The sequence below is a fragment of the Aulonocara sp. 'chitande type north' Nkhata Bay genome, linkage group LG15, assembly GCF_057382095.1.
Source record: "Aulonocara sp. 'chitande type north' Nkhata Bay isolate Kocher_YH1m ecotype deep benthic linkage group LG15, A_spYH_male_GT1.1, whole genome shotgun sequence".
In the NCBI taxonomy this organism is placed as follows: domain Eukaryota; kingdom Metazoa; phylum Chordata; class Actinopteri; order Cichliformes; family Cichlidae; genus Aulonocara; species Aulonocara sp. 'chitande type north' Nkhata Bay.
Genome location: NC_141358.1, coordinates 15,387,004 through 15,402,621, shown reverse-complemented (window position 1 = coordinate 15,402,621; position 15,618 = coordinate 15,387,004). Strand labels below are relative to the sequence as shown.

At 40.4% G+C, this 15,618-nt stretch overlaps 2 protein-coding genes across 6 annotated transcripts in view; one reads left to right on the top strand and one right to left on the bottom strand.

Annotated features, from left to right (window-relative positions):
• mia3 (MIA SH3 domain ER export factor 3) overlaps positions 1-7,916 on the bottom strand; it is a 21,459-nt gene extending 13,543 nt beyond the window's left edge. For both annotated transcript variants that reach the window (XM_086264534.1, XM_086264535.1), the window contains exons 1-5: positions 7,741-7,916; positions 5,597-5,730; positions 5,428-5,514; positions 2,343-5,337; positions 382-690 (exon numbers count right to left, since the gene is read on the bottom strand). In XM_086264534.1, coding sequence (XP_086120660.1) covers positions 382-690; positions 2,343-5,337; positions 5,428-5,514; positions 5,597-5,730; positions 7,741-7,861 — 3,646 coding nt within the window. In that variant the 5' untranslated portion in view covers positions 7,862-7,916. The remainder of the gene's footprint in view (positions 1-381; positions 691-2,342; positions 5,338-5,427; positions 5,515-5,596; positions 5,731-7,740) is intronic.
• taf1a (TATA box binding protein (TBP)-associated factor, RNA polymerase I, A) overlaps positions 1-15,618 on the top strand; it is a 19,923-nt gene extending 4,305 nt beyond the window's left edge. The window contains exons 1-11 of one of the 4 annotated variants that reach the window (XR_015125083.1): positions 9,655-9,990; positions 11,425-11,598; positions 11,905-12,068; positions 12,169-12,282; positions 12,377-12,575; positions 12,804-12,925; positions 13,836-13,994; positions 14,294-14,360; positions 14,601-14,728; positions 14,818-14,972; positions 15,508-15,618. Coding sequence is in view for 3 of the 4 variants with exons in the window: in XM_086264541.1 (XP_086120667.1) it covers positions 11,472-11,598; positions 11,905-12,068; positions 12,169-12,282; positions 12,377-12,575; positions 12,804-12,925; positions 13,836-13,994; positions 14,294-14,360; positions 14,601-14,724; positions 14,818-14,972; positions 15,508-15,590 (1,314 nt within the window). In the remaining variant the exon portion in view is untranslated. Of the gene's footprint in view, positions 1-9,654; positions 9,995-11,424; positions 11,599-11,904; positions 12,069-12,168; positions 12,283-12,376; positions 12,576-12,803; positions 12,926-13,835; positions 13,995-14,293; positions 14,361-14,600; positions 14,729-14,817; positions 14,973-15,507 lie in introns of those variants that run through there. The other 3 variants (XM_086264539.1, XM_086264540.1, XM_086264541.1) reach the window with 3 other exon arrangements.

Sequence of the window (15,618 nt, the reverse complement as noted above, 5' to 3'; positions counted from 1 at the left end):
GCTACGGTTGTAGCCACAGCTGCCCTGGGGCAGACTGACAGAAGCAAGGCTGCCATATCGCGTCATTGGCCCCTCTGGGCATCACCAGTAGGCGGCAGGTGAAGTGTCTTGCCCAAGGACACAACGAAGAGACCGGCAACCTTCCGGTTACAAGACGAACTGACATCTCTTTGAGCCATGATCGCCCCATTTTATTAGGAATCAAACATTTATGCTCCTTTTTTGTGACCATGGCACACTAAGGTTCAAGGCACAATTTCAATGGGGAACCTGTATTACTATTTACACCACACAGCCTTTTTGTAATCTTACATATTATAACTGTTGGTGGAAACCTGCAATTTAATTCCATTACACCATTGCTCTAAAGACATTACTAACCTGAGGGTGAGTGTTCAACCTCAACACCAAGGCCCATGTCGAAGGCATTTTCCAGGGTGGCTTGAGGCACCTTTTGCATCTCATCAGATGTGCTGAAGCTCAGCGGATTGTCTTTGTTTTTATTAAAGTGTCCACCATCTTCCTCCACACTAACGTCCGGTCTAACCAGCTGTTCCTCTTCAACCTCAGCTGGCTTTTCTTCAGGATCCGTTATTGTCAGGTTGTCATCGCTCTCGGCCTTTGGTATTTTGTCCAATTCTTCCTCAGCAATGTGTAGCACATCTTCTTTAACATTCAATTCCTGTTCATCTGAGATGGAAACATAGGGGAAAACCCAATAATGCTTAAATTTAAGATTAAACATTTTAAATCTAGAACTAGCCTCTAGATTGCATGACATCTGCAGAGCAAAGACAAATTCATTATCATGAAAATCCATTTTGGCTTTGTGAAAAAAGAATTATTCAAGTGAAATGCATTAGTAATATGAAATATAGTTATTTTTAACATTACAAGAAAGGGTTAGAGTTATTCTGAAATTCTAATCTCTTATGGATTTTCATAAACCCTTTCCTATGTCAACTCTCAAGATAAAGAAACACATTATGTCTCTTCACTATCAGCATGCAGCTGAGCTGTCCTTGTGGCCCACTGAAGAGCCAAAATACCCAGCGCCATCACTGGACAGTCACGTTATCAGTCTCCTAAAAGATTGACTAAGACTAATGTGTTTTCAGACCTCCTCAAATAGAAGTACATCAACAAATAGATAGGGATAACTCCAGAAAATCCACTATAGTGACCATCTGCTTGATGCTTAAGCTATACCTAAATTGGTATATTGAGTGAAAATGAAACCATCCATCCATCCATCCATTTGCTTCCGCTTCTCCTTTTCAGGGTCACGGGGGGCGCTGGAGCCTATCCCAGCTGTCATAGGGTAAGAGACGGGGTACACCCTGGACAGGTCGCCAGTCTGTCGAAGGGCGAACACATAGACATAGACAACCATTCGCACTCACATTCACTCGCACATTTACACCTAATGGCAATTTGGATTATCCAATTAACCTATCCCCACAAGCTGCATGTCTTTGGACGGTGGGAGGAAGCCGGAGTACCCGGAGGGAACCCACGCAAACACGGGGAGAACATGCAAACTCCACACAGAAAGACTGTGGGGGAATTGAACTCAGGACCTTCTTGCTGTGCGGCAACAGTGCTAACCACCGTGCTGCCCAAAAATGAAACCATTGGTTCAGAAAAACAAAACAGTAAACAAAGTGAGAGAAAAGATAGAAAGTTTGGAATAGTTTCTCCTCTGTTATTGTTGTAAAATAGCTTTAAGAGTGTTTTTTCTGGATTGGAGTTTGAATAAAATAAGCAATTTGAGGTAAGTTCACTAAACTCTTGGGCCTTTTTGCTATTTTTTTACCTTTTAAAAAGTAATTTCTTTAATTTTCTGTAATGAAATTATGAACATTTCCTTTTAATTTAGGTCAGAGTCTTATGTCACTGTGTTCACTGATAGTCAACATATCTAAAATTTCACCTCAAAAGTTGATTTGACTAGCTGACTACACTGAAAAAACCTAGGGGGAAGTTTCTGATGTCAAAGAGAACGAGAAGAAAACATGTTTTTCTTTCCCTTTGTGACCACAATTAATTGTTGTTAGGATGGTAAGAAAAGCAGGAAATCCTATCTCAACGGCTCCATTACTGTTGGGTGTGAACTGAACTCCCTTTTAGCGTGATGACGACACTATCTATTTATCTGGAAACAAGATGCTGGATATCTGCTTCGTCACAGTATCAAATTCTGCATTCACTTTGATTATAAACTGATGCAATGAACATATTTAATAGCACAACTGTCAATGTTTAAAGCAGAGTAAGCAACCACAGAGACGTGTAAGCCTTTTTGTACTCAAGATACTTCAAATAATACAGATCAAACCCACCTTTCTCAGTGTCTGATGACAGTTCTAGTGCTAAAGGCGTGCTGTCACTGGCTGTTGAATATTTTTGCCGCAGGCTGAAAGCCAGCTCCTGAAAGTCGTCCAGTATTTCTGTTTCTTCATCCAAATTACTTGGGTCCATATGGTGATCATAGTCGTGTTTAGTGTCCCGGCTATCAAGCATCTTCTCAATCTCGTCCAAGATAGTGTTCTCAGAGGCTTCCAAGATGCCTTCGAGCGCATTTTCAATGTCCTCTGTAGTACCCGTCTGTGACTGACGGGTAGCCTGAAACTCTATGTCCAGATCCATGAACATGGCCTCCAGTTTGAAGAGATTTTTTAGACCCAGAAGCTTTTGGACCTGCTCCATCTTCTCCTCTGTGAAGTGATCCCACAGCAGAGTCAATCTCATTACGCTTTCGCTGTATTCTGGCTCTGGAGGTGACACGGTAGGTGGACTTGTTTCAGGCAAGGTTTTGTCTGACTGCGAGAACAAAAGCGCGTTTTCATCTTCAAGTAATTCTTCTCTCTCTTCATCGTTCCCCTCCTCCGCATCTGGAGTCTCATCTTCTTCCATCATCTCCCTTGTATGTAGTGCATCCTGAATCTCTGGCTCATCAACAGGTGATTCTGCTCGACTGTTATTACTTCCTAAATCTGTCATTGAATCATCAGGTATCTGATTAGGCAGGCTGTCATTTACTATGTTATCATCATCTCTGAGGTCTGAGTCACTGGACCTCTCATTAGCGGACAAGTCGAGGTGTTTTTCACTTTCGGTCATGTTTTCTTTTTCATCCACTGCACTGTCTAATTTCTGCTCTGCAGCAGTAATACTGTCTGGTATTGCTGCCTTATCCTCAGTGACATCTGGATCTTTGTGCACCTCCTGCTCATCTTTGTCTTTAGTGGCCTCTGAATCCTTGGGCACCTCCTGCTCGTCTTTGTCTTCAGTGGCCTCTGAATCCTTGGGCACCTCCTGCTCGTCTTTGTCTTCAGTGGCCTCTGAATCCTTGGGCACCTCCTGCTCGTCTTTGTCTTCAGTAATCTCTGAATCCTTGGGCTCCTCCTGCTCGTCTTTGTCTTCAGTAATCTCTGAATCGTTAGGCACCTCCTGCTCGTCTTTGTCTTCAGTAATCTCTGAATCCTTGGGAACCTCCTGCTCGTCTTTGTCTTCAGTAATCTCTGAATCCTTGGGAACCTCCTGCTCGTCTTTGTCTTCAGTGGCTTCATGTGTGGTTTTTATATGTGTTACTTCAGCCTCATGGTTGTCTAAATTATTATCTTGTGGCAGTGGCTCCGTGGATATTCTCATCCCCTCTGTTAGATGCTCTATTCGATCCTTTGCTGATTTTTTGGTTTCATCCTGAGCTTCCTTATGTCCAGTAACTTCTACATCATTTTCATTCTTATCAGACAAAACTTTCTCTGAGTCACTGGTGCCTTCATTCACATCAGAATTATCAGATCTAGAATTCAAAGAATCTTGAAGAACTGGCTCCATGTTCTCTGGGTCTTTTGGGGATTTTACCGAGAGTGATTCATCATGGGTTTTTACATCCTCTTCCTCCTCGTCTTCCTTGTCCTCATCTTCCTCTTCATTCACTTTTTTTGCTGACATGTCTACTCCAGTGACAGCTGAAAACACAGCGTCTCCGAGTGATGTCCACATATTCTTCTCCTCTGCTGTCTTTGGTCTATCCTCAGGTGTCAATGGCAGACTTTCAGGATTTCTAGGAGACTCCGGTGTTGGAGTGTTAGAGGATTCTCCTGAAAAAGACAGCAGTGGCGTTTCCTCTTTAGTATCACTATCATTTTTGGGCTGATCTTCCACATCCTCACTGTCGTCTTCTGGATTTGGTGTAACTTTCTTGGTGCTTTCTTCATCTGTTACAACAGCATCAAAAGTTGTCCCAAGAGTAGTTTTTAACTTAGAGATTGGCACTCGCTCATCATCATCTTCCTCTTCTTCTGAATTCACTTCTTGTGTGGTTATGTCTACTCCAGTGACAGCTGAAAACACAGCATCTCCGAGTGATGTCCACACGTTCTTCTCCTCTGCTGTCTTTGGTTTATCCTCAGGTGTCGCCAGTGGAGTTTCAGGCTTTTTAATAGAGTCAGATGCTGGAGTGTTGACGGATTCTTCTGAAAAACACAGCAGTGGAGTTTCCTCTTTAGTATCACTATTATTTTCGGGATGGTCTTCCACATCTTCACTGTCCTCCTCTGTATACGGGGTAACTTTCTTGGTGGTGTCTTCATCTGTGATCACAGCATCGAAAGTTGTCCCAAGGGTCGTTTTTAACTTGGGGATTTCCACAGATGGTTGAGTATTGATGGAGTCTTCTGAAAAAGAGAACAGTGGAGTTTCTTCTTTAACATTAGTGCCACTTTCTGGATGGTTTTCCACGTCTACACTCTCCTCCTCTTCTTCATAAGGGGTAATTTTCTCGGTGATTTCTTCATCGGTGACGATGGCATCAAAAGTTGAACCAATGGTAGTTTTCAACTCAGGGATTTGAACTCCTTCAGAAGATGAGACTGGTTCGCTTTCTGAAACAAAATCATCTTTGGGCACAGACTCCACTTCCGATTTTGCGGGTGTATCTTTGGTTTCACTCTTTTCTGACAAGTTTTCAGGGACAGACTCTGGTACATGTTTTTCCTTAACCTCTTCAGCTTCTGTAGCATCACGTGCAACTTCTGCATTGGACTCCATTGTGTTTTGTAAAGGTGTTTCAGCTGACTGATCAAGAACGGCTGAAGAGGCACTTTGATCATCAGGGGCTTTATGAAGCTCCTCCAAGTTATCATGATGCTCAGTTTGTTTTTCACTCTGAGCTACTTCTCCTGTTTCTATTGCTTCTGCTGCTTGGACTTGGTAAGATGTTTTGTTGTTTTCGCTATCATTCTCCCCTGCTGACAAGCCAAGGAGCAAATCTACATCATAATTATCAAACTTGTCAAATCCAGTGTCAAAACAGACAAAATCTGTTTCCTGAGAAGAGATAAAAAAAAATAAATTAAAAATTACATCTTACTATCTGTGGTATCCACAAGTGGATTATCTTCTTATATATTTCCATACCTCAGCTGGAACTTCATATTCGTTATCAGTATAAATGTGGTTAACTGCCAGAAGGTCTTTTGGGAAATAGCCAAAGTGGCTTCCAACCTATTGCGAGAGAACATGTTCAGGATTTTAACTACACAAATTAAATCCAGAGCTCAATAAATATGTGCTATAGTATACTTACACTTCCGGCCCATATGTCAGGTCTTCTTCCTGACAGCTTGTAATATACATAGATGGTTTCAGATTTCTTGAAAGACAAGAACCGACAATCAGGTCCTGAGAAATCATTCACAGCTTTCCCCCGACACAGCAGCACTGAAAAAAACAAAACAAAAAACAAAGGGTAAGAATGACTTATTCAAAGATTTTATTTGTTTTGGGTGGCTGGCCTCTCCCTTAGAGATAGGGTGAGAAGTTCGGCCATCCGGGAGGGGCTCAGAGTAGAGCAGCTGCTGCTCCACATCGAAAGGAGCCAGCTGAGGTGGTTCAGGCATCTGACAAGGATGCCCCCTGGGCGCCTCCTGGGTGAGGTGTTCCAGGCATGTCCCACCGGGAGGAGGCCCCGGGGCAGACCCAGGACACGCTGGAGAGATTATATCTCTCGGCTTGCCTGGGAACGCCTTGGTATTCCCCCGGATAAGCTGGAGGAGGTGGCTGGGGAGAGGGAGGTCTGGGCCTCTTTGCTTAGGCTGCTGCCCCCGCGACCCGGCCCCGGACAAAGCGGATGAAAATGGATGGATGGATGGATGGATATTTGTTTTGGGCTTAGTTCAAGTCACCTCACACCAAGAAGCTGAGTTTGAATCCACTGCAGGCTAAGGCCGCTGTGTGGTGCTTTCATATTGTCCGGTGAGTTTTCTAGAAACTACTTCCTGATGACAGAAACCCCCAGGTTTATTTGCATCGCAGGCTAGAATCGAATCAGCAATCTTTTGCTTGACAAGCCAACATGTAAAGCACTTGGTGATTCTATATTGGCCATAAGTGTGAATGGTTCGTCAGGCCTCCGATAGACCATCTGGAATGGACTGCACCCCAAATATGACCCTGAATTGGATATGCAGAAGAAACTGGGTGGATGGGTTCTTGGATGCACCAGATGTAAAACATCGGGCTAAAGCTGATGTTTATACAAAGCATTCGACCCTTAGCTGAAACCAGTAATTTTGGTTTGTTGTCATTTCCTACAGCCTGTTGTGTCAGAGAAACAAAGACATCTTAACATAAACAATAACTAATACTTACAGCTGAATGTGCATATCAGTCAACAAGAGGGATGATAGCATACATGGTCAGTAATTCTTGTACTTATCTGTCGGCAGTTTTCTTCTGTTATGTTGTTAGGTATTTATTCCACACATCTCACTGGACAACTACATTTTAACTACAACATACTTAACTGATGTAAAGCTAAATAACAGAAATGTATGCTGCCACTTTAACAACACGTGCATTAGAAAAATAAGCCCAAAACTGATGCACAAAAAGCAGAAAAGGTGAAGCTTTAACTATGATTCAAGTATTAGCTACTAACCACTGTCTTAAATTTTGTATTTCACTCAGACTTCTTTCTGAGTGGCTGAGTTTCAGCTCTGACTTGTGTTTTATGAGTTACAGTGTGTGATATTTACTGTTTTATGAGTCAAAATTAGCTCCCCCTGATGATAAGTCAACAATAAAAATACGTTCTTATCACCTATAGATGACTTTGCGGTTGTGGTTAACAATTGCTAAATGAATATTCTGTATTGTAAGTAAAACTGCTGCGTGTCCTTTATTAAGTCTTGCACTGAATGTAGAGGTTAAGAGTCAGGAGGCAGGGTAAAAATGTAAACTTTGCTAGCTAGAAGCGTTACAGAAGCATATTGATTTGTGGCAAAGCAGCCCAATCCCACAAATCCACATGAGAGTGAGGCAAATGTGGCTGAACACTATAAACACCGTGGCTTTAACTTCACCTATCACCTTTACCCCGAACATTAGCAGAGCGAGCCGGCCGGTGGCTAATTAGCTGCTAACCTTAGCTTCCACTATCCGGGAGCGAGGCAGGCCGAAGCTGACAGGCACCCAGCCAACATGGGCTGCATCGAAACCAGTAATCCTACCCAGCCAAATGATTAATGTTAATGTTTGCTTGTCCTGTTTTCACTGGGCATCACACAGGTAAACAGCATCACAACAATTGCAAGAGGAGATCAAGGTCGCAAATATCGACCGGCAACAGGTCAAGAGATAACGGCAGTTTATGGCTGTAGTATCGGGATGGTGCGAAGACGCATCAGAGAAGCCCCCCTGAGATAATAGTTGGAAAGCCAGCGGACTTACTGCTGCACTCCTTATCGGCGCATCTCTTAATGTCGGAGAACCTTCTCTCCAGGGCTGCGGCTGACATAAAGTTAAATAAAAGTAATAAAAAGCCCTGTCGGTAAACGTGTTTTGCTGCCATGCTGGCAGTTTCTGTTGACTGGATTGACTCCGCTGCTGCTGCTGGAGCATGAGCACTGGGCAGCAGGAGCCGACACGTCAGCACAGCAGATCCGGCTGGGTGTAGGCTCAGGATCGCTTTTCACAGGATGCATGATTGGATGTGTCTGCTTCATGTGGCCGTGGTGGGGGAAAAAAACAACACCAAAAAAAAGAAAAGAAAAGAAAAAATGAAGCAGATGCAGTCATAAATTAGGCTTATCATTTAGTCTAGTGCATGTGAAAAAGGGTTTCCTTATCATGCATACTTGACTATTGGGCATATTTGACTACTACAGTGGAAAGACAACCAAAATGGTATATGAATAACTAATGCATAAATGCTTTTGATTTATCGTTTAGCACGAAATGACCGTCATAAAAAGTTAACTGATGTGTCTCAGTTAACTTTGCATATGTGCGCTTAGGAGCAGTATCTGTGCCGTGATTAATGAGGATGATCCTGCATTGCAGTTGTGCTTTACACTTTATTGCCGGCTGGGAAAATCATGTACATCACTGCTTTGTATATGCTGAATATCTCTGTAGTAGTTTTCTTTTTTTTTAATATACAAATATATCTGCTGTGGATTGCTCCTTCATATTGGTGTCTTGATAACTTGCCCTCATCTTACTATCTTAATGGATTCCATTGTTTGCCTTTGGCAGGGATGTTTCCAAGATCTTTTAAATAGGCTGGCACAGAGAGGGTAAAAAACAAAGGCGGTGTTGCCCATTGGAAATCTATTATTTGAAAAGAAATAAATAAATAGAGTGGAGAGAACACTGGGCATGATTTTCAGGCTCATGTGAATCCCTCTGCCCTCATAAAAATGGCATCTTATTATATTTTTATTATGAGCATTTATTTAACCGATGATGGAAATTAATGAGATTAACAGCAAACCTGTGCAATGACAGGGAGAAGATGTAAACACCACACAAAAGAGCCCTGCCAGGTTTTTAGTAGCACTAACCACTGAGCCTCTTTGCTGATGAAAAGTGGCACTACACAAGATCCTGATAATTGTTTTCTACTAAGTAACTATTCTGAAAAGAGGTAAAAGAAAAATTTAGACCCCGTATAATATAGTTATAATACTACCCTTATGGGTTGCCATAGTGGATCATCTGGCTCCATCTAATCCTGTCCCTTACATCCTCCTCTGTCACCCTTTGCATGTCCTCCCTCACTACATTCACTTGTCACTCACTACATCACTTGTCCAGCATATCTGCCCCTCCTCTGCACATGTCCAAACCATCTCAACCTTGTCCCTTTAACTTTGTCTAGAGTCTCCCAATGAAATATGAACATTTTCAACTCTGCAACCTTCAGCTCTGCCTCCTGTCTTTTTGTCAGGACCAACATCTCCTAACCATACATCATAGCAGATCTCACTAACATATTCTAAACCTGCCGTTTTACTCTTGCTGCTATCCTTCTGAGTGAAAGATAATAAGGAACTAAATCTTTAAAATAAATGGTGTGGAGTAAAAAGTTCAGTATTTCATAGCTAAATATTTTTGGAGTAATGGTAAAAAAAAAACAAACAAACAAAAACAAACAAAAAAAAAAACCGTGAATAACATGAGCTATGTAAAAAGTGACAAAATAATGTATTTTATACACTGCCAATGTTTAATATAAATAAAAGCGTAGAGAAAGTAAAGTGGAGAGGGTAAACAATGCTGATTTGTGTCTAGGGTTTCTTATCCTTGTTTTTCCTATTTTTTTCTTGAACGCAGCATTTTATAGAAACACAAAAGCGGAAATATCTGTAAACAGGAGTCAGTTTTGTAAGGTTTCTTCGCTTCAATTCAGAGGAGGAAGGAGAAAAGTATTTGCCCCGCCCTTTCCGGGTACAGCAGCCAATGGCAGCGTAGCTTCCTACTGTACTTCCTTAGGTACTAAAGCATGGCGGTCAAAAACAATGTGTGGAAGTCACAGTAATCAACAGCATAGCAATCCGTTGCATTATATTAATTTTCAAGATTAACAACAGCAATGCTCGTTGGATAGGACGTTAGCTCTCTGATGCAGGTAGCTGTTAACATCGGTACGGAGGATAAACAATTTTCTCCAGAAAAGTCTGAGCAAACTTAAAACTGGTGGGTAAGTCAGAAGAAAACAGACCGTTTCTTTGTTGCTTTTGTGGAAAAATGTTCATTTCTTGATATCTTAAAACTTAAAGTTGTAGTTTTTCGCTGGCCTCTAAATAAGCCGTTGTGAAGAAAGCTAGTGAGTTAGCATCAAATACAGCTGCAAAGAATAGCTCTGCACTAACAAGACTGTAATAACACTGGTATATCCCATGTGTAGATGTCCAAAGTTTTATCAATTGCACATTGCCAACTCTAGTATAAAGTGACCAATTATATTATGAAAGCTTTTTAAGCGGTCTTGCTCTAATACACATCACTGAACTATTGGCAAGCACACCTGTTTAAATGCAGTACTGTGCAAATATTTCAGCCTCTACTAAGTATTGAATACTTTTATTTTGTCCGTTACCTTCTCAGGAAGTTAATACCCAGACACAAGTAAAGTCCTAAAGTGAGTGTTTTTGTCTTTAAAACAGCAGTAATGCTTCTATTTTCTCATACCCAACGTTTTTAAGCTACTGGGTAGGTTGTTCCAAACATTTCTATAGTGGATTCAAGCTGCCTGATTTGATCTTGTGTCTGTATGCAAGCCGAGATTGACTGCTTTTTTTTCTTTCTTTCAAAAATGACTCTGGCAATATACAGTGCTTAACAAATTTATTAGGGTTTATGCCACAGCCACCCTAAATGATATTTATTTTCTGATTAAGATGTCAAATTACAGTTATTACTACTTCTGTTTACTTCCTAACCAGAAGAAAATAGCTCAGCTCAACTTTGGGTATACAAAGTGAATTCAGCTTGTTATTTGACTAATAAATAACAAATGTACTTTTTAGTTTAAACAAGTTTTTGATAATTTCTAACATTTTTTTTCTCTCTTTTTTTTTTTTTTACAACATAATTAATTAAGCACTGCATGTTTGGAGTAATTATCATGTTGCACAATAAATTTGGGAGCCATCAGATACCTTTCTGTATGTGGATGAGAATCCAAAGTATCTAAGATTTTTGCATGATATGGTTTGGTGTAGCGTTGTGCAGGCAAAATACTAACCCCAAGTTGCTCTCCGGTGCATCCATCAGCGTATGAATGCTTGTGAAGTTTAGATAGAAAGCACTTACAGGGAAAGACCATAGAAAAAGTGTTTGTGTGAATGGGTGAATGAGGCAAGTTGTGTAAAGCATTTTGAGTGCTCAGATAGAGTAGTAGTGCTATGTAAGAACCAGTTCATTTACCATTTTGATAGACAATTTTTAGTGCAGTAGCACTGTGGTGTAATTGGAATTTGTTGTCATGCATATCTTTAAATACGTTTTCATGAAACAGTGACACTAATGGTGCCTGTTTTTGATTGCTTTGTCTTATATAATAATACGTACCTTTTAAAAAGGAAGAAAAATACATTTATGTATTTGTTACTAATTTTCTTCTTGCAGATGAGCCGGTTAAAGTATCCTGACTGAGTCTAACTGCTGTGCTGATTATGGATGACTTAGAAAGAGAGCTGGAGCCTCACATTGACTTAGAGAATGACTCTGACTCCTCAGAGGACAACTCTTCAAAAGGAGAGAAGAAATCAAAGTTCCCTCTGGTTAAACCCATTTATGGAGGTGGGTTGTACAGAATTTCCATAAATAAATTTTTCTGTTAGACAGCAGAGGACATATTAGATGCAAGACTTATTGCTCACTGATCAATGTATGGTACACTGTTTGCCGGCTTCTACATAGTCCTGGATTTTACATTATAGAAAAGTTTAGTCAGCGGTAATTAAGAAATAATTTCTTCACTTTAATGTGAAATACAAATATTTTATTTCTTTATTAAAACAAATTTAAAAGGTATCAAAAATGTTTCTATCAGCCTCACAAATCCAATGTTGTCTGAGGTTTGGAACTCATACCTTTCATCTTCAGATCAGACTCAACAGAATGGGTTTCGCCGGACCACCAGCATGTGTCGGGAGCGCATCAGAGAAGCCATGCTGCACCACAGATGGGAGGAGGCAGCAGAATATATGGTGTACTACCCCCAAATTTTAGAAGACAGAAATCTTTTCACAGCGCAGCCATCTAAGGAGGTAGATTTTATTAGAATTAATAAAGACTTGTTTAAACACTCAGCTTTAAACACTGCATTCATTTTCATCCTTGACCTTAATGCTCTCTTTGAAATTTCAGTTTATTTGGAGAACTGCCACTGAGATCTTTCACCATCATCCCAACTCAACAATGGAAGATTACAACACCATCTATGAGCGAATGAAGCATTCGGGATTTAGACATTACCTAATGGTACTTCAACTAATAAAAGTGGCCGCAGTGTAGTTTTCATGTGAATCTGCATATTTTTTTTTTCTTATGAGGTGTTGTCATTTTGTGTTTCTAGATTTCTCTGGAACATTCCTTCCACCTCCTGCTCCACCAGCAGATTGAAGATGCAAAGCGGCATCTTGCTAGCGCTGAGAGTTGGAGGCACGGGAAAGAGACAGCAGCTCAGATTCAGAATATTAAACTGATCCAGGCGTACAGGGGCCTGCTGGATTATATCATCTGGTGTGACAAAAAGTCCACACGCTCCAGCAGCGGTAAGGCAACGTGCAGCATAACAGCCCAGAACATGCATTATTTAGGTTTCTCAGTAAGATGCGTGTAGGAGGCTCGTGTGAAGTCACACTGCCACCTACAGGTCAGACATGGGAACTGCGTGTTTGACAGAGCAGTTTAAATTCATTATGTTGGGGAAAAATGTGTTTGTGTGTGAAAACCTGTCTGTCTGGGCTCACATCTTTGATGTTTGGTGCTCTCTTTTTCAGATTATTATGAATCTGATTCCAATCAAACCATGCAAAACTACTTCAGGCAAGCGTCAGTGAATCTTGAGGAGATTTTGAAAAATCCAGGCGTCTGGGATTGTTTCATACTGAGATATGTTGAGGTAAACACTCATTCCTTCCTTCGTTTCCTTCATCCGTCCATTTTTTTTCTGCTTATCCAATTCAGGATCACAGGGGCGCTGAAGCCTATCATGATGTATTTATGACTGTGTTTTTGTTACCTCTCTTGTGAAGCACTTTGTGACATCTGTCTGTGAAAAGTGCTATATAAATAACCTTTTACTTTCTTACTGAAGAAGCTTTTCGGATGAGAGGTGAAACATCTTCAAGCAACTTAAAGAAGTCCAGATGCTTTTCTTTCCCTGCTCCTTAGACTACGATGACCTGGATGACTTAGAACCTCCACAGACATACTTACTTACTAATCACACTGTGAAATACGAGAGCTTATGGATGCTACCAGCATCCATGTTTGACCAGCTTTGCATTTTCCTACAAAATAAGCTGTAAGGCATTCTCTGGTGGACGTTAGGTGCACTCTGACATGCTAACATAACATCCATAACAAGATGGATCAAGGACATTGTGGGGAAATCTGGAGCTACAGTTGAAAAACAAAGCAGACAGTTTTGACTTTTTCTCCTTGGCTCTGGACCAGAGCTTTGATATCAGTGACATAGCCCAGTTAGTTCTCTTTACATGGGATAAAAAAGAGTTTAAGATTACGGAGGAGCTAGCAGCAGCGCACTCAGTGAAACCAGGGCGAGATTTGTTCACTGACGTAACCACATGGTTGGATAGACAATCAATAGGTCTCCAAACCTGAGAGGAAAAATGTTGGTATTCTGAAGTGGATACAAGATAAAGTGTTTGAAATACACCTGTGAGTGGAGTTGGTACTTTAGCCTCTTTCTGTTTGTCACATGTTGCCCTGTTTATAGGTTTGTTGTTGTTTAGTGTAAGGAAAATATTAGCATTGATTACATGACCGTTGTTTTATTTTTTTGGCAGATGCTCGAGTTTTATGAGCATCATAAGGAGGCTCTGCAAGTCCTGAATGACTATGCGTATGACAGCAATTTCCCACCCAATCCCAATGCGCATGTCTACCTCTACCAGTATTTAAAGCGACAAGGTGCTTCGGAGAAGAGACTGATGAAAGTGTTGAAGGTAAAGCTGCATATGAAACTCACTGTAACTAATTACTATTTCAATCAGTGCTTTAAAGATGTCTCAAAAATGGAATTTAAATTGGAATCTAGGTGTTCAAATGGTATTAATGATTAATATTTTATAGTTTGTGTATTTGTGTATTGAGGGAAAACTGGAGTGATCCCTGTTAAACTTCACACTGAATAAGGTTTTAAATTGGCTGTTACTAGATTTAAAGCTATGTGGACAAAAATGAAAAGACACACTGTATCCAGTTCAGTTTCAAAAGCTTAAAATGTCCTTTTGTTTTGCTGTAGGTCCTCCATGCATTGGTCCCCAGCCATGAGTTGATGCTGGAGTATAGCTCTCTCCTGCTTCAGTCGGGTAAAAGGGAATTAAATATGGATTTAAATGTCTATCGTTGGCCAAATAAAGTTCAGTCTTGCTGCAAAATCGATGATAGTAAATGTATAGAAAAGTTATTTACAGCTAGCTGTTCTGTTTTGACAGTACTAAATAGGTAATGTTAATTCCTTTGTTTGATTTTCTCCAAGGTTAGAGCCGTGTCTCTAAATCATTCTTTCTCTCTTGTAATAAAAAAATATATGATTTTTGCTCTTTAAGAGAAACAAAGTGACACCCAGAAAGCTTTGGGAGTTGTCCTGGAAATGCTGGACTTCAATTGCTGGGGGAGCAACCTGGAAGTGTGGATCCGTTTAAAGGCAGTGATCCAAAAGCTTCAAAATCAGTATGTGCGTTTTTTTTTTAAGTTATATTTTTAATTCAGCTTGAAACAGATCATACTTTATTATTGTTTCTTACTGTTGTGTAATGTTAACAGAGTAGACTGGGAGAACATTGTCTGTGAAAAGATGGCTGAAAGAAAAGACTGGTGGCTTGCGCTGCACTTGACGAGCTTCCATGCCACGAAAGACTCAAAGGAGAACCCCGAGCTTTTTGAAGTGAAAGCTTCGCTGACAAAAATCCTTTTCCCAGGTTGGTTTGTGCTCATTTTAGTGGAATTAATTCTGAAAATGATGTCTTGACATAGATCTCATGACTAATTAGTCATTTTTCTAATTTAATCACAGTTTTTAAAGGAAAAATGAAAAAAGCAATCTTGCTCAGTTTTCTAAAATGTTAATATTTTCTGCTTTTGTTAGTTACTGCGATAGTGGCTTAAATAGTTTACAGTTTTGGATTGCCAGGTAGTTGTGTGAATAATTACTGGCAAATGTTGAGTATAATAGCAACAAAAAACGACAAAATGTTTTGGTGCAAAATGAGATTATCAAGCATGCCGACACTGTCACTATAATCTGCTATAAATGTTGCAATAGGACAAAGTCAGTGTACTATCACTCTGCTATCCCCCCCACATTCTGCTCAATAAAATGTTTTATATTATGTAAAACAGCAGCAACTTTGTCATGTTTTACTGCAAATGTCTCCCATTGCTGCTAAAAGCTCACAGTAAAAGCTGTACATTTACTCTCTGTCTTCTTGTATTTTGTGTATTTTCTTTTCACAGACCGACCACTGAAGTACAGCGTGAATGGCTCACAGGTGAAGGGCAAAGCTGAGACAAAGAAAAGAAAAGGAAGAAGATATTAAAGCTCCATTTTGTTAAATGTTAACTAAA